At 47.8% G+C, this 19,307-nt stretch overlaps 1 protein-coding gene across 5 annotated transcripts in view; it reads right to left on the bottom strand.

Moving 5' to 3' along the window:
* The window catches only part of LOC138567645 (zinc finger protein 583-like), a 441,626-nt gene that overhangs the window by 139,485 nt on the left and 282,834 nt on the right, over positions 1–19,307 (bottom strand). For all 5 annotated transcript variants that reach the window (XR_011302266.1, XM_069646113.1, XM_069646111.1 and 2 more), the window contains one exon: positions 18,966–19,061. Coding sequence is in view for 4 of the 5 variants with exons in the window: in XM_069646113.1 (XP_069502214.1) it covers positions 18,966–19,061 (96 nt within the window). In the remaining variant the exon portion in view is untranslated. The remainder of the gene's footprint in view (positions 1–18,965; positions 19,062–19,307) is intronic.

The following is a 19,307-nucleotide window of genomic DNA, read 5'->3' as shown; positions in this document are numbered from 1 at the left end:
CCTGCCCTGCAAGAAGGAGGTGATCCAGGCTGTGGTGTCAGGGGAGAATTTGGCCTTGGAGGAGAGGTGGTGGCATAGGACGTTGTGGTCCACAAGGTTAAATGCTGCAGAGTAGTCGAGGAGTAAGAGTTGGGCTGGTTGACCTAGGTCTCTGGCATCGGCCATCTGTTTTTTTAGATCCAGTAGGGCGGTTTCCGTTCCGGGCCTAGGGCGAAAGCCAGATTGACGTAGCCCTAGGAGCTTGTTTTCTTCGATGAAGTGTTGCACTTGCAGGTAGGCTGCTTTGTCCAATATCTTGAGTAAGAATGGGGCGGTGGTGATGGGCCTATAGTTGTTGGGAGCAGTAGGGTCAAGTGTGGGCTTTTTTAAGAGGGTGCAGACTAAGGCTTCCTTGAAGCAGGAAGGGACTTTCCCTGTGGCAAAAGAGGCATTGACGAAGGCTGTCCGGAATGGTGCGAGGGTGTTAGCACAGTCCTTGATGATTGGACAAGGACTGCCTTATTTTTCATTTGATGGTAGACGCTTGCTCCCATCTTAGATTTAGGTTTAGATTAGGTGTTTTTCCACTGTGCATTTACAGTTTAATAAATACCCTTGAACTGTGATATCACTTGTGTCTGTCTTTACTGTTGCCACCATGAGCTCCTTACAGGTGTCAGTCCGTTATCTGTTATGGTGTAAGAACGTGTTCGTGTCGGAAAAGGGTGGTAGAGCTTCAGAATATCCTACACAGTAGGATGGGGAAAAGGTGTTAGAAGGAAGGGGATACCGCGTCTCACCCGTCAGTGTCCCACTCCCACTCCCTGAGGACCCCCCATCCAGGTGATCTCCCTGCATGGGTCCACCCCCAGGAACTGGATCCAATAGCGATGGCCGTGCCTAGCTACCTGGATGACAGATCCCCGGGGACTGTCAGGGAGACACCTTCAGGTTTATCTCACCTGCCATTAAAAATATTCGTCTGGAGGCCACCAGGGGGCGCAGGCAGGATGGACGCCTGAGCTTCGAGCTCCGCACCCAGCCCCGGGTAAACTGCGACTCACCAGCGGAACGAGGGTCCCATGAACCACGCGACCCCCACCAAGAGACGTTGGGGCCTGTAGCCCCCACCTGGACCCAACTCCGGTCCCGATCCGACGCTCCTGTGCGGAGTTACACGGACCGAGGCGGTACCAGCTGCCCCTCCCCCACGACCTGGCGCGGGGCAACGTAGGAGGCAACGCGGGCCGCCCCGCTCACGAATAGGCCCGAGATTGTGGGCCCGCGGCGCCCCCCCCCCCGGGACACCTTACGCGGCCTACCGCACGACCCAGGGACCCGACCCGAAGAGAATCCGCCCGCCCAAGGAGCACACGCCTGCTATAGGGTCCCGGCTCGGAGAGGACCATCCTCCGGATCTTGGAGCAACGGCACTGCAGGGTGGCCGACGCGGGAGTGCGCCCCCCCCTCCCATCACAGCACTCACCGAAACGGCCCACGGCGCTCGGGGGCCCCGCGCCTGACGCCCCGGACTCCCAAGGCGAGACAGACGAGGTGCCGCCGGCACGCTCGGTCACAGGGAGGCCCGGGCCCACCCGCCCTTTCCACGGCCCCAGGGCCCATTCGCCCACGGAGCAACGACAACGCCGGGGGACCGGAGCGGGAACGCGCCCCCCCCAACACATTCCTCCTCTTACCACTCTCACTTGAGGAAAATACCAGGGGGACAGGGACCATCCCCGCGGCGGCGTGGCTTGGGGAACCAGGAAAGGCAAGCACAAGGGAAAAGACCCCTACTCAGCACCCCTGTGACCCCCCTCCACTGGGAGGGCGTTTGGAGTAAAAGGGGCACCAAGGGGAACGTGGAGCACATTGCAAGACCTTGGGAACCCCCCCAGCTGAGATACCGGGAACCCTCCACTACAGGGCTAATCTACGAAGCCAAACAAGGTGACCACCTCCGGGGGACGCACCCCATCTACCCCCGACACCCTAGTTGACCCGGACACGGCTGACGAACAGGCGGTGCCCGCTGACAAGTAGCCGACACGAACCTTCCATGAGCTGGAAAGAAAACCTGCAGAAATACCAATTCGTGGCCAACGAAAGTGTCATGGCGACCGGTAGCCCCACTGCCCCACCCCCAGACCTGGGGGCCATCCAGAACAATATCCAAACGATTCTGGAGGAGATACGAGGGATGAGGACTGACATGGGGGCCAAATTGGCTGACCTCACCACCAAAGTCACCACCCTAGAAGACCGAATGGAGGGAGTCGAAAATAATCAACTCTCTGTGACACTCCTTGAAACCCAAATGGACATGAGACTCCGAGACATGGAAAGACGAGAGGAAGGACTTCGGCTTAAGGTTGATGACATGGAGAACAGGGAGAGAAGGAACAACCTGCGCATCTTTGGCCTGGTGGAATCCGAGGGCGAATCCCTACAAGGACTCGAGGGCAAAGTGCACGACATTGTGAGGATCGCCCTGGGAATAGAGGATGCTGGGACGATCAACTTTGACAGGGTGCACCGAGCAGGGGGAGGGGGCAGGGGCCCACGCTCGGTCTTGGTTCGGCTACATTACTACAGAGACAAGGTCAAAATTCTAGAGAAAGCGAGACATCTTGGCAACATACAGTACGGCGATTCAAAGGTGTCCATCTTTCAAGATCTGTCGGCCCTTACCCTGTCAATGAGGAGGAAATGTGGCACCCTCACAAGATGGTTGCAGGGAAAAGGGGTCCGATATCGTTGGGGGCATCCCTTCTACTTGGAATTTGAATGGTTAGGAGAGAAACACCACCTGGTGTCGGAGGAGGATATTCGGAGGGTCACAGATGATCTGGTGGGCGACCAGGCGGGCCACTCAGGCGCCCAGGATGGAGGATCCCGAGACCCCCTCAGGGGTCCCGACAGACTAGGAAATCACAGTGGCAAATCCAAGGTCAAGGGGGCCCGGAAGTTTCGGAAAACTAGACACCCGTCGACAAACTCTGAAGACCACTCGAAATCATGATAACATCGTTCGATCGGAGGTGGAGGGAATCACAAGGTGAGCGTTGACTCGGGGTCCGGGCGCTGGAGGCCCTGGGCTCACGAGGTGCCCTGAATGGAAGCCGCGTCGGCGCTGCGACTGGCCCGCCGGACTATGGGGCGGGTGAAAGTTTGTTAGAAAGTTAACTGTTTGTTTGTGTTGGCCCACACACGAGGCCCAAGTTAATGGTTTGTGGACTGGGGTGGGGGCTTCGGATTCCAGAATTCTACCTCGGCTATTTGTACCGAGGATCTGACGGGGCCGACCCGTATCGATTTCGAGAATTGGGACTCCCCAAACACACGAAAACCCCGGGGCTGGGGTTAGAGTCCTTGGTGGTTCGTTGACCAACCCCAACACAGGTTGGGGAAAGTGGACGAACGCCTTATATTTCAGGGGTGGGGCGGGAGGGGGGAGGGAGCAGGGAGGGGGGCTTGGAATAGGGGGGAAGGGGGAAGGAGGGACAATGGGACAGTTAGAGGGGTTCAGGGGGAAAGTCAGTTCAAACCGCAGAAATTCGCTTGGCAGCGGGCTCTAAAATCCAGACACTACGAGGGGTTCATAACGCACACCCGAAAAGATGACAATGATTGAAGGGAAGATAGGCACGTTGAATGTCAAGGGCCTAAACTCTCAAAATAAAAGGTCCCTCACGGGCAATATGTTCCGTAAACAACACTTGACAGTCCTATTCCTACAGGAAACACATTATAACCGAGGGAGAGAGTCCAGAATCAAAGGGAAAGATATTGGCAGCAACTACTGGGCATCACATCCGACCTCAAAGAAGGAGGGGGTGGGCATTCTCCTGGGAAGGGCTCTCCAACTCACGGGGGTAGAAATCAAGAGAGGATTTGGAGGTCGATTTTTAGGCGTCAAAGGGCTTTGCGAGGGGCAACGAGTCACTCTTGCCACCGTATACGCACCCAACTCGGGTCAGGTAGAGTTCCTCACGCGGATCTTTGGTGTCATGGACGAATGGGCAGAGGGAGCCATGATACTCGGCGGGGACTTCAATCTCATAGCTGACCCCCAACTGGATTGGTGGTCCGCCAGGGGAGGGACACCCAGGGGGATCACTAGGGACAACCTAGCCTTGCAAAACCTCCTGAGGGATCACTACTGGGTGGACGTTTGGCGCAGAGCGTACCCGGCCCAGGGTGGTTACACATTCTTCTCTCCCCCACACTGCACCTACACTAGAATCGACCTTCTGCTGACCTCAGAGGAAGGGGACGGGGTGGTAACCCAACCTAAGGTCGAGACCATAACGTGGTCGGACCACGAACTACTCGTGGCTAACTGGTCTCTGCCCATCGCCCCGAGATCATCCCGATGGCGGTGTAACGACACGCTCCTTAGGGATCCAGTATTTCGCGACTTCATGAAACAAGAAATGCTGGCTTACTTTGAGACAAACGACACCGGGAAGACGGACATGTCCATGGTGTGGGAAGCGGGGAAAGCCACTTTAAGAGGTCTCCTTATAGCAGAGGGCTCGAGGCGTAAAAGGGAGAGGGGCCTGATCGAGAGCAAACTCCGTGCGGAGTTACAGATCCTACGGGCCAGATTGGGCGCCCCGGGGGTTGACTGGGATGCACTCCTGGACGAGATGCAGGGCAAAAGACAGGAGCTCCATACGGTTCTCATAGGGGAGGTTGTCAAAGAAATGCGATATACCAAACAGCGATACTATGAACGGGGCGACAGGGTAGGCACTCTATTGGCATTGAGGTCACGGGGGTGCAGAGCGGAAAGAGGGATTGCCCAGCTGGGCGACGAGGGAGGCAGAATTCATGGGGACCGGCAGAAAATAACGGAATGTTTTGCTGACTACTACAGCAAACTTTATTCCAGGCAAGGGGGCGAATCACAGGAGGATATTGCCTCCTACCTGGCAGAACATCCCCTCCCCAAACTGACCGACCAAGACTTAGAGGCCCTCGAGGGGGAGATCTCAGAAGAAGAGGTGGAGGGAGCCATTAAAAGACTGAAGGCCGGAAAGGCACCAGGCCTTGACGGCTACACAGCAGATTTTTATAAACAGACCCAATCGATCCTAGTGAAGCCCCTGGCTAAACTGTTCAACCAGATTAAGGGTAGCGACACAATCCCACCGACATTCCTACAGGCCCTCATCACCGTTATACCTAAACCCGGTAAGGACCAGGCAGTCTGTGGATCCTACAGACCCATCTCACTTCTTAACTTGGATGCCAAGATTTTTGCTAGAATCTTGGCCTCCAGACTGGAAAATTCCCTCCCACGCCTGATACACCCAGACCAGGCGGGATTCGTCCTTAACAGACAGGGTTCCGATAATCTAAGGAAAACACTTCATATACTAGCCACAACTGAGGCCAGAAACGAGGGCACACTCCTATTGGCTCTCGATGCGGAGAAGGCCTTTGACAGGGTCAGCTGGCCCTTCATGAGGGAGGTTCTCATATCTGTGGGGATGGGCCCAAGGTGGTTGGGATGGATATCCGCGCTCTACTCCTCCCCCTCGGCCAGAGTAGTGGCAAACGGAACGGAATCAAGAGAATTCCCCCTTGAACGCGGCACGAGGCAGGGATGCCCCCTATCCCCGTTAATTTACGCATTAGTGATGGAACCCTGGGCAATTTCGATCCGCAATGATATGGCCATCAGGGGTGTACAAATGGGGGACATGCATTGCAAAATCTGCCTTTTTGCGGATGACGCCCTGCTTTATGTCACCAGACCGTCCCAAACAATCCCCCGGTTGTTACAGGGCCTCACACGGTATGGAGAACTATCGGGGTACAAAGTCAACCTAGACAAATCGGTGGCATTCATGGGTGGGAATCTATCGGACCCGGAGATGGCCTTTGTGGAGGGCCTCCCCTTCAAACGGAGTGATGAGGGGTTTCGTTACTTGGGAGTCCAAATCACGCGCAACCTTGAGGACTTGTATGTGGCCAACTCCCCCCCCCCCCCTCTGGTCAGCAATCAGGAGAGACATTGAAAGGTGGGCGGGAACGGGTCTCTCATGGATGGCACGCCTTAATCTCATAAAAATGGTGATTCTCCCAAAATTCCTGTTTCTCTTCCAAATGCTCCCGGTGCAAGTCCCTAGGACCTTTTTTGATGAAACAAAACGAGTCCTCCTTAATTTCCTCTGGCAGGGTAAAAAACACAGAATCTCATATGAGGTATTGACCAGGGCTAAGGAGGACGGGGGGGTGGGTTACCCCGACCTGGAGACATACTACAGGGCGTCCCAGTTAAGGATTCTGGTTGATCACTTCTCACCGGGAACGAAAAAACAGTGGGTAGCCATGGACAATAGGCCCCTGGCACCAGTCACATTAGAGGAATGGCTCTGGGTCCCAAGGAATAAGATCCCCAGAACCGTCTTGAACCATCCGATTCTGAGAGTACTGTGGTCCCTATGGAAAGGGGGAGGCTACTACAGATGGCTCACAACATGGCCCTCTCCGTTAAGCTGTATTTGGGCCCCTCCTTTCCTGGCCAAAATAGCAGAACCAGCAGCATACCAGACATGGTTCGAGGCAGGCCTTAGTAGGACTGGCCAAATGTGGGTGGGGGGCTCTTTCCTACCCCTGAATGACCTTGAGGAAGCCCTGGGAATAGGCACGCTTTCCCCTTTTCGTTATCTCCAGCTCAAAGGTGTCCTTACTGAGCCATCTTGGGGCGATACCCTCAGGAGGGATCTCACGGACTTCGAAAGGCTTCTCCTAACCGCGAAGGGCTCCAAGGGGATAATCTCTCGCCTCTATAAGCTCTTTCTGTTCTCTGTCCCCAGAGACCCACCGCCAGCACGTACACAATGGGGTAGGGACCTAGGTGAGGAAATCGATGACGAAAGATGGACGGAGATGTGTAGACGGGCTAATCGGTCCACAGCTTCCCTCCAGTATCGCCATCAGGCCCTCAAGATACTACATCGATGGCACTATCCCCCGCAGAGGATAGCTAGGATGCGGCCAGGATACGACCCACACTGCTGGAAATGTAGGACAGAAAGAGGAGACTACTTTCACATGTGGTGGGGATGCCCAGTGGTTCAGAATTATTGGGACAAGGTACGGGCCTGGATTAAGGGGGTGGATGGGGTTGAGCGAGCTTCCTGCCCTTGGCTCCTCCTCTTCGGTATTGACAATGGGGAGGGCCAAGAGGGCACCCAAGACCATATGCTTCAGGTGATGCTGGTAGCAGCCAGATGTTGCCTGGCACAGAAATGGAAACATCCGAAAATGCCAGGGGAAAAAACCTGGGTGACCAAAGTAAGGGCCATCTACGACATGGACTTCCTCACACACCTGCTTGACGAGTCCAAATCCAGCATCGAGGAAATCTGGCTTCCCTTTTTTGACAAATACGGCCGAGCGGTCTAAGGCTTGGTGGGGGAGCTGAGGGACCCCCCTCCTCCCCAAGGACAAGGGGCCATGGCCCGTGGACCCGAATGCGAACTTTGCCTAATTGGTCCACATGACTTCGACGTGCCACACACACAGTGCATTGACACTTCTGTTTCTAAAAGAGCCCGTTAAGCAAGCAATTAACTAATCCACGAACATTTGAACTGAAGGGGGGTGGAGGGAGGGAAAAGGAGGGAGGGAGAAGGGGTGTGTTACGTTTGGTTTTTTCATGTTAACTCACTTCAATAAATGCAATGTAATGTCGTAATGCACAAATGAAACCTAATAAAAGTCGATTTTCAAAAAAAAAAATATTCGTCTGCCACCAATAACCTTGAATCATTTACAATGTTGGAGCACCCTCAGGACCCCTGCACCCACACCTGCCTCCACCTCCAAAAACTATCTTTGCCACTGGTTTGAGGGAGAGGGCTATGTTTGTGATTTTCCTTGTGTACACCCATGGGTAAGATGAATGTACTGGGTGTAGTAAGGAATGGATTCACTTTAATATATTACATTGAATCAAAGTAAATTTGTGCATTTATTATGTCAGTGTGGTAGGCTGGGAGAAAACGGGTCTCGAGGAAGGACAATGGGTTGACTTAAAATGTCTCTGCAAGGTTTGAGGTTTGCCCTTGCCTGTGGAGAGGTTGAAGGATTGAGTTTAAAGGGGAAATGTAGATTACTTGAGTGGTGACTTGGAAGAAATAAGGACACATCCTTCCCCCATGCTTTCTTTTGTCCTTACTAGTTTACTCAGTCATCTGTAGTCTCTACAGCCCCTCGTCTGCTTATTTTGCTTCTCACTCGCTCTCTCTGTCTCTTTTACTGAACACTTTTGCTTCCCCCTCTCACCTGTTTCTCGCTAATAATGTCTCTCTCTATCTTTCCTTCGCACACCGTCAACTCTTACCCCAGTGCATCAGTTCATTTAAATTTTGTTCTCTTGCCCTGTATAATCCATCTCCCTGTGGTCTCACTCCAGTCTACACCTACTTTTCATCTTCCGTCCTGTCTCGTCTGCCTCTTCCTCCATCACACTCTAATAAACTGCCATTTCCGGGGCATTTGAGACCATGTTTTGCATATGATGGCTGCAAATGTAAATATGCGGCTGCACAACATCTATTGCATTGGCCTGCCACTTTCGCCTCTCCTGATGTTTTGCACTACATCTCCAATCAGCTTTATACAGGAAAGTCAATTGTGAGGGATCATGAGTCACAGGCCAAAACATCTAATTAGGCACACGCCAAGTAGCATTTCATTGGCATTTGAGGCTGCCTTTGGCATATGATGTCAGCAACTGTGCATGAGGCTGCACATTACATGTAGTGACATACCATTTGCATGAGGCATTCATTGTCATTTCCTCAGCCATTTGTGTGTACACATCACTCAAGTTAAAGATGGCATCCATATAAGGAACTAAGTGGTGTTTATGCATCATTTAAGGCTGAACGTTTCACATGATGGAATCATTGCACGTGGGAATGCACATATGGTGTGGTACCATGCATAAAAAGATTTGTATGGCATTACCGGGGCATTTGAGGCTGCACTTCACAGATAATGGCAGCAATTAGACATGTGAGGCTCACCCTTACATATGGCGATCATACCTAGTATATGAGGCATTAACTGACACTGGATGGCATTACTGGACATGTAAAGATACACATGGTATATAAAGAAGCACCTGGATATATAAAGCTGTAACTTACATATTTTGACTGTGCCTGGACTATAAGGCTATCACAGACATAAGATGGTAGTATCCTCAAATAGAGTGTGTGATGCTGGAAATGCCTTTCGGAGGGACAGGGACTACCAGTCCTTGTCCTACAACTTCTCTGTGTGTGTATGTTTTCTGCCTCTGAGGTCCAGTCTGGGCAGTACAACCCTTGATCTCTAGTGTATGTTTCTGGACATCTGTGAGAGCAGGGTATAGGCTGGTGGCAGCTACATGCGGACTTGGCAGTGGCTCTGAGTGTCCTCCATTTTGGGACACCCAGGCCCTGCCATAGGAATCATTGGGTTCCTGGACAAAGGCAAGAGGGCCACTGTAGCCTCTTGGTTTCTTTTGCCTTTACACCTTGTTTCCCAAAGTCCTCGGATGCCCTGACTCTGTCCCCTCCCCCCCCCGAGTGGCTGAGGGGTGGAAGTACCATATATGGCTCTAGGGCTTCCTCCTGTCAGACTGACTGGAGCCTTACCAGGGACTGAGTGTTGTGTGAATGGAGGTTGGAGTCAACTCACATTCTGTATTATGGGTGCCGGGTTTCTGTGTGTGTGTGTGAGACACAATGCCTGAGACAGGAATGACTGAAACTGGTATGAATGCAGTGTAGTGCTCTGAAAGGCTGGATGCTTACTCCAATCCACATTCTGTGTTATGGGTGTCTGGTTTTGGGAGAATGGCCTGAATGCCTGTGAACCTGATTAGTTGACTGCCTACATGAATAACCTTGTGTGTGATTGCTTGACTGAGCCTGGCCAAGCAAGAGTGAATGGGGGACATATGTGTATGTAAAGGGACCCTCACCCGCCAAATTGTTCTTGTCTGGAAACTGAAGTCGAAACCGAAGCAAGTATCCTGGGTCCAGTTGTAGAAAGAAATCTGCGACTGCATCTCTTCAAGGAATCTGAAAACTGTTGTGCTGACCCGAGGACCGAATCAAGAGAGGACCTGGCTAGGAGACCTCTCCCCGAGCTACGAGGCAACATTGTGCAACCTGCTACTCTTCATCAGAAGTACCCTGGAAGCCAGTCCTGTGTGCCTGCTGTCCAGAGAAGGGGTCTTTGTGAATCCAGAAGAGAAGTGCCTGGACATCTGTAGTCGAAGAAGTCCAATGGTGTCATCCATGGTCCAGAGGAGTGTTTGTGACCACTGGAAGCCAAATTACATTGTATAGCCCAGAAGAGGGGGTACCCTGGCATAGTACTGCTTGACACCTGGAGCTGCGAAGCTTCCATGCTGCTGAAGAATGCTTCAAGGGACATCCTTGCCATCTTCACTGACCACTTTTTCCGAGCAGATAAGGTACAGGGTTGCTGAGTGCAGAGGAGTGTCCACTGGTAGGTTTCCCACCACCAGAATCCAACGAAGGGTCCAGACTTGGTGAGGGTCCATGGTCCAGCCCAGTGGTTGAGTCCAGGTCGCCAGAAGCCATCCAGAGGTCCATGCTGTGGCTGCAGCACTGAAGAACCGAAAGTCGGAAAAACAGGAAATCCAAACCCAACACACACACTGAAACCTTCACTGACGGAAGTAATCAAAGGTCCCCAGGGGTCTTATCGTCATCTGCGAAGCCTTTTAGGAGCCCACTGCAAGTTTCACCTTCCTAGGACTTCCAAGGCTGGAGTAGCAACAGTCCAAATGAGACCACTGCAAAGACTGAAACGGTTGCCTTTCCAAAGGTACTTGGATCCTTCGTTTCTTCTTGGACTCGACATCCCTGCAAATCCTTCCTGGCGAGTGGGTCCATCCTTGAGGGGTCCCCGTTTAGTGAAACCAAGAAACTCTGCCATTTCGCTGCCAAGATACTAAAAGGACTGTGTCGAGGAAGATAACTTTCCAGCCTCAAGAGTCGTCCAGGGGTCCCAGAGTCATCTTGGATCCTGTTCTCCTGAGGCATCTCAGGTACTTTGGGGTGGTAGAAACCTTTAAAGAGAAAGTAGGGTATTAGTGAACATTTATGGGCTGGGCTGTAAAAGACAAGATAAGTTACTCCCTAACCTTTCCATTACAGGTTGCCCAGGTGGGGGTGATCCTCACACAGAACTGTTTATCTATTCTAAAGAAAACATTCTGCCACTGTTCACAACTAACCTACCTTTCTTCCCTAATCTATGCTGTTACACCAAACTTAAGAATTCACATCCTATTTAAAACTGTCTGCAGTTGGTGCATGTACCTATATTATTGCCATTTTTAAATAGTGTCACCAAAGTACAAAGTGCTATTAGTTAAATGTATATCATTGGTAGCAACCTTATTTTATATAAAGAAGCTGTGTTATCACCTAACATAGTGTGTGGACATTCCTTTGTGGGGGTTTGGGGAAACACTGTACTTAAGAACCAGCCTGCAATACTTCCTGAGAGCTTAAGCTTGGCTGCTCGTCACATTTTACCAAATTAAGAGCCTTGGGCGGGGTGCTCTGTGCCTCTGTCACAACCATATAGGGGACAGAAGTAGAGATACCCTCCTGCGGTCTTTAAAGAGAGTACATTTGGAATACTGTTCTATGGCAGCACCTGTGAATGTGGGGCTTTACTTGGCATATGATTACTAGAGCTCACACGTACACCTATTTTGTATAAGATGTCAGTAAATGGCAATATGAGGCTGTAGTAGCAAATTCATAGCAGTGCCCAAGGCCTTTATTGGTTCTACTGGGTCTAACCCTGTCAGAAGATGACCGCCTCCATGGAATATCAAGGCAGCAGCCTAGTTACAATGTGGTAGGTATTTTGTATTATGTATATTTCATACACCCGTCAGTCACTTCAGGTGTCATCATCACGGTTAAATGCAATGTTATTTAATGTGATGTCATCATGGTCAAAGGATATATGACATCATGCCCTGTTATGTCACAGGGTGTGTGATGATACTTCTGCTATCACTGGCACTCTGGTTTATTAATGTCCCTGTGCACACAGCCTACATCCCAGACATGAACACTATGTTAAGCAGATATCCTCGTGCATTATTACTCTAGAAGTGAAAATGTGCAATTGGTGACTACATTTTGAAGAAGAGTGACTTGGAAAATCCAACATTCTACCCTCAACAACATTATCCGTTCACCATTAACCCCTCGTGGTGGTATGGCTTTCTCAGTAACTGTTCATTCGGTCTCCCCGTTGTCTTGGCCGATTCCTGAGTAATGTGCTACCAATGGGGCTCCTGCTTTTTTGTTCAGTATGTAAGGCATAAGGAGATCCACTGATGGCTGATGACAGAGAGGCAGAACCAACTGTCATCATTAAACACTGATAATAGTCCAGGCCAGAAAAGGGGAAGGGGCCATCAGCCTTAAAAGGTCATGGGGAAAGGGACAATGGGCCTCCTTACAAGTTGGCCGGTGCACAGTAAAAGTGCCGGTAATAACGTTTACAAGCACTTTTACCGGACCTGCCAACTACAACTTTGCTGGGAGGGATGAAGGATGTAAATCTGTCCCTTGTCAGCAGGCAGAAAACTGCCTGTAATACTGTTGCAGGTAATAGCAGCAGAATCCCCCATGGTGTTCTATTGGACTCAATGGAATGGGGATTTACTGCGTATATCGGCACTTGTAATCTGCTGGTAATACCGGAAGACAAGTACTGGTAACGGTAATGGCATTTGCCCGTATTCTGGCAGATTTACCACCGGAATACTGACTAACTTGTATTGAGGCCCAATATTCTTATCTTTTAGGTAATAAAATGTTTTCGCACAAAGCACTAAAAACAGGAAATTATATTGAATATTGAATTTGATTCTTGTGAATACGAATGGAGGTAGAGTAAAAGAAAAGCTGTGAAATGTGCATATTTTGTGATCTGGAGATCCAGTCACATAGCTTCATTCTCCAAGAACCTGCAGTATCCTGTCCAGCTGGCTATGAGACATTAGCTCGTGATGATTCCATCTCGTGAGCACGCTGTATGTCATGGCGTGTGAGCGTGATGGAATCCTGCAGATGAGTTGAAGAGCAACAGTTCAATTTGAGCTGGAGTCTGGTGGGGCTCACATCTACCCATACTTGCTCCTTTATATATATTACTTATTAACTAAATAAATCAGTTTCTTTATACGCTCTGTGCCTCCGCATGATATATATATATAACCCCCCCATGCTACAAGTGGCGACGAGGAGGTCTTTCCGAGCCCCACCGCATTTGAGCATCCAGTGAACTCACGGTTACGTTGGCCTGTCCTTCTGCTGTACTGCTCTGTGCTCCTGAGCGGTATTTCTTGCCACTCCGCTCTGCCCTGTGAGTGTTGCAGCGGCCTCCTCATCTTCAAGTACGTCAGCCTGTCCTCCTGCTGTACTGCTCTGTGCTCCTGAGCAGTATTTCTTGCCGCTCCTCTCTGGCCTGTGAGCGTTGCAGCGGCCCCCCACCTCATTGATAATTATCTTCGTACAGTTACGCTCTGCGACGTGAGCCCTATACTGGTGCGTGAGGGCGGTCACGTTGCCAAGCTTCAATTTACTAGTACGTTTCACCATATTACAACAGAGACTGTCATCCATACGAAGCTGCACATGCGCACATTCTCCAGGAGAGATGAGTGAAGATTTAAAGCACAGTGCTACAATCACATTGCACAGAAGAAATACTGAAGACATTGACAGTTAAAGCAACAGTACCGCAAATCCGTTATATGAATAGATGTGCTGATGGAATAGTTTGTCACTTTTATACAAGATAAGCTGACTAATAAAATACACAAGGATTATTAGGACAATTACAAAACAGCGGAATCTTAGCCACAACTAATATATATTATTCAGGAAACGGAAGCACATCTGACAACATGTCTTTCATCAGTGTGCCTCCACCCATGTTCTTCCTACCTGAAGTTGGCGAACCTGCAACACCATGGAAGAGATGGATTAAATCGTTTGAACATTATGCAGGTGTTGTGTGTGGCCAAAATTGCAGCATAGAAAAAAGGAAATCATTATTATTACATTGTTTAGGCCCAGCTGGCCAAGAAAAGTTTGAGGATTTACCAGACCTTCCTGCCAATGAGGATATTGATCTGAATGAATATGAACGCAGTGTCAAGAAAATAAGCAAACATTACGAAAAGAAGCTCAGTACCATTTTGGAACGATATAAATTTGGGAAGAGAGTGCAGGAGGAAGGGGAAAGTGTTGAGCAGTATATGACAAGTTTGAGAAAATTGACATGCAATTTCAATGAGTAACTTGATGAAAGACTGAGAGACCAGTTCATGTTAGAGTGCAGCACTGCCAAAGTGAGAGAGAAATTATGGTCAGAGGATGGTCCACCACTAGATACTGTTTTATGTGTAGCAAAAGAAGTTGATCACACGGAAAAGTGTGTTAAAGAGTTGGAAAGCAGAGTGAATACAGTTGAAATTAAACATGACGCTATCAAACCTAGTGTTACACCATTGAATGCAATTAATAACAATGAATCAATAGCTCAAATGAGTGATGTGGTGAGTAAGCGGAGTATACCCAGGAAGACACGCAAACCAATATGGAGTGAAGATAACAAGAATAGGGTGTCTTTCAGGGAGAAATCTGTAACCCAAGAAAGAAAAGTCCAGGCAGACAAAGAAACAGTCTGAGAAGAAGAAACACGGGCAGGTGTTTCAGATGCAATGGTGTTCATCATTGGGCAGATGACCCAGATTGTCCTGCTTTGAACATAATCTGCAGTAAATGCAAAGGAAGAGGACATTATGCCAGATGTTGCAGGATTCGTAATACATCAACACATTGAATAAGAGATAGTATCATAGTGAAGAAGGGGGAGAATGTGTGTTCATGATAGTAGATGATGAAAATGAAGAAGAAATAGAGAGCTCCAAAGCAACAGTATGTGTGGATGGGACAGATATGCGCATGATGATAGATTCCAGCGCTAAATATACTCTCATACCTCAGTATCTATGGAACAGAAACAAACATGAATACTTGCATGAACCTGACATCAAACCCAGAGCTTATGGAGGAGTAAAGATTGACATAATTGGTTGGTTTTGGGCACTCTAAAATTCAAAGACAGGAAAGCAAATGGAAAGATATATGTCACGAAAGCAGGAAGGACTCACTTATTAAGTTGGACTCATCAGAGCAAACTCAAGGTGAAGTTGGATGCCAGTGCAAAGAAATATGTGCAGTCAGTAGAGAATGTTGCAACAAAATCTAATGAGATAAGTAAAGTAATGAAATAAGTGTTCAGAGAGGAAATTGGATGCCTTTGAGGTTTTGTTCATGAGATTAAAATGAAGCCTGGACATGTTCCTGTAGAACAAAAGCTACGTGCAATTCCTTTATATCTGAGAGATGAAGTAAGGAAGGAAATTAAGACTTTGGAAGATCAAAGAATCATTGAGAGCATTGATGCCAGTGAGTGGGTTTCACCGTTGGTCGTTCTCAGGAAGAAGTCTGGCAAGCTCAGAATATGTGTAGACATGTGTGAACTGAATAAATGTGTAGTTCCAGACAGGTACCCACTTACAAACATTCAAGAAATCGTCTCCATGATAGGACCATCAAGATTTTTATCTACTTTAGATTTAACATCAGCATACCACCGGGTAAACCTACATAAGGATTCCAGAAAGATGACAGCTTTTATCACACCTGATGGATTATATCAATACAAGAGAATGCCTTTTGGGTTGGTGTCCGCCGCATCCGTTTTTCAGAAAATTATGCACAAGCTTTTTGAAGGAGACCAAGGCATCATTTGCTTTCAGGATGATATTTTAGTATATGCGGATGACCAGAGGTTACATGATGAGAGATTAGAGTATGTCTGCAGAAAATTGTATGAAGCAGGAATGACTCTAAGCAAAGACAAATGCAACATAAACAGTTCAGAAATTGAATATCTTGGGCACACAATTTCAGCGGAAGGTATACAACCAAAGAAACAGTTGGCTGATGCCATAAAGAATATGTCAAAGCCGAAGTCTAAAGAGGAGGTGCGAAATTTCATTGGAATGGCGGAATACTATTCAAAATGTATACGTGATTTTGCATTTCACACTGTTCCGTTATGTGAACTTATCAAGAAAAAAGTCTTTGAGTGGAATACAGAGTGCGAAGAAGAATTTGAGTTCACCAAATCAGCATTAACCAAAGCACCAGCATTAAAACATTTCAGGTGTGACAGGAAAACTGTAATTATCACGGATGCTAGCAACCTGGGTTTAGGAGCAGTTGTTACTCAAGAAGTTGATGGGAAGAAATTCTAATTGCCTTTGCATCAAGACTACTGAAGGGTGCTGATAAATCATATGCTGCCATAGAAAAAGAGACCTTGGCCATCAAATGAGCAGCAGAAAAATGTAGAAGTTTTATCTGGGGGGTAGAGGTGGAATTCCGCACTGACCACAAACCGTTAGTTCATGTTATCATGAATAAGGGGTTGGATAAAGTCTCAAATCGTATCAGAAGATGGGTAATATTATTACAAGAATCCAAGTATACAGTACGTTATGTGCCAGGAGCGAAGAATATTGCTGCTGATTGTTTAACTCGCCTCACCAGTGTTTCTGAAGTCGATGATGGAAATGAAAATGACTCAGAAATGGTCCTAAGTTTAGAAACAGCATCTATACCACGGAAGGAATGGAAAGAAACAGCGACACAAGATATCTTGATAGTAAGGTTGAAACAACTTATTGAGAGTCAATGTTTTTTGAAGAAGACAAAGTTTGAAGATCTTTGCCTCACAGATTATTGGAGGGTTGCCGATGAACTTAATGTAAAAAAAGCATGATCATGAGGGGCGACAGAATTATCCCACCAGCATGAGTACGTCAGAGACTGATTGAATTAGGTCACGAAGGTCATCAAGGGATAGTAAAAATCAAGCAAAGGATACAGAATGACTTTTGGGTCCAGGATGTGACCTTCAAATTGAGAGTTACATTTGCGATTGCATCCTTTGAAATGAGAGTGATAAAGTGTGTATGGGTGCGAAATATCCAATGGTTATGACAGAAATTCCTGAGAAACCGTGGGATGATTTAGGTATGGATGGCTTAGGCCCGATATGCAGTAATGGTAAACAGCAATTTTGTCTAGTAGTAATTGATTTACTAACCAGGTGGGTGGAAGTATTGATTAGGCCATGCATTACTGCAAAAACGGTTACTGATTTTCGATCTGAGATTTGTGGGAGAGAAGGGTTTCCAAAAAGTATCATGACTAACAATGGCACTAAGTTTTGCTCAAAAGAAATGGAGAATTTCTGTATAAGAAATTCCATTGAGCATAAAAGGAGTGCTATTTATCACCCTCAGACAAATGGAGTAGTTGAGCGATTCAATAAGGTACTCAAAGATGCCATTCGATGGGCCTTGTATTGAATGGTTTGGAATATGAGGAAGCAGTGAAAGAGAACATTGTTGCTCACCGTTTCACTCCACATTGTACGACGGGGTTATCTCCGTATGAGTTGAGTAGAGGACGGAAAGCGAACACCAAATTAGTACCATCTTGGGTGGGGAGAGAAACCAATGTAAGAAAGGATTTTGGATCTGTGTGTGAGAACATTAGGAACATCCAACTGAGAAACAAATTGGCTCATGGCAGATCTCTATCTGGAAGTGGGAATATGGTATCTCCAACAGTGGGGGAATTAGTAAGAATCAAACTTCCTCCTGTCCTGAGAGATGGACCATGTAAATGGTCTAAGCCGATAGGAGAAGTTGAAGTGTTCAGGCATGCAGTAAAAATAGAGGATGGAAGAGTTTGGAATATGGAGAGGGTGTGTGTGGTGAAGACTCAAGATGGCAGGTTTGTGCGTAGTGACAAAACTGCAGTTGAGAGTAAGAGTGCAGAGATTGCCAGTAAGTCAGATGGTGTGAGGAGAATGGTCAGGGATATGGGAATGTTAACATTTTCCTTGCCAAAGGTCACTACAGATATTCCATGCCTCTCAAGATGGGGAAGGGCTAGTCGCAGACCCCGTTACATGGAAGATTTTGTGTAGAAACTGTGTTGTGTTTTAAAAGACAAAGGAGGGGATATGTGCAGTATTCTGTCCAGCTGGCTATGAGACATTAGCTCGTGATGATTCCATCTCGTGAGCACGCTGTATGTCATGGCGTGTGAGCGTGGTGAAATCCTGCAGATGAGTTGAAGAGCAATGGTTCAATCTGAACTGTAGTCCGGTGGGGCTCACATCTACCCATACTTGCTCATATATATATATAACCCCCATGCTACAGAACCATACATTGTTCATGAAAGAGCCAACAAGACCCACAATATAAGAATTAATTGAAAATAATCTAGTTAGTTACATTTAGTTTTACTATGAAAACAGCTGGATCAACCTGATCAGATGCTTCAGTCCCATCCCGATCAGAGCTGAAATGTGAACATCAAGGAAGGCAATACCAAAGCTCCAAACACCCAGATTCCAGAGTATGTTCCAAGCTTTCTTATGCCTTTGTGTCTCACGGCCCTCAGAGCATAATGCCTGCCTATTATAAATCGAGATTGCCTCAAGTGAGCTCTCTTTCAGTGTTCCAGTCCTCCATGAAAACATTTGCTAGTTCAGTGGATACCTCAAAGCAAAAATGGGAGTCTCTCAATTAGAGAACACATTAAAGCGAAAATTGGATTTGCCCGACTGGAGACACTTTAAAGTGAAAATGGGAATCATCTAAAGATATATAACACCACCAAGCAGAGAAAGGGCTGACTTGAAAAGTATATTATGACTGAAAAAGCAGCACACATATGCTTCAAAGGTTTGTAAAGGGGTGTCATATCACTGTACCTCTTCTGCAACCAAGATGGTAGCCTCCATTTACTGACCTGCAGGACTGCTGTTACCTTCCAATATCTTCTTCTCGTTGTCGTCCTGACAATCAATCTGTTCTTCTTTAACACAAAATGAAATTATCTCACACCCTATTTTAAAAAAAAACACATGCATTACTACACACAGCAATGTTTATTGTCTAGCAGAGTCACTGATCTATAAAGAAGGCAAACTTTGAAAATAGTTTTAAACAACTACTACCGCGTCAATCCAAGAAAGGGCCTTATCATGCGATGGGTTGGCATGGCTGGCAGTAGTTCTTTCAATCAAAGTACCATATCAGAAGCTGGCCGTTTATGATATGAGAGTTGATAAATCGCTCCATAACTTTCAAA

The sequence above is a fragment of the Ambystoma mexicanum genome, chromosome 2p, assembly GCF_040938575.1.
Source record: "Ambystoma mexicanum isolate Mex_15411 chromosome 2p, UKY_AmexF1_1, whole genome shotgun sequence".
Taxonomy (NCBI): Eukaryota; Metazoa; Chordata; class Amphibia; order Caudata; family Ambystomatidae; genus Ambystoma; species Ambystoma mexicanum.
Note: the sequence above shows the minus strand (reverse complement) of the source record. Positions and strands in the feature narration are given on the sequence as shown.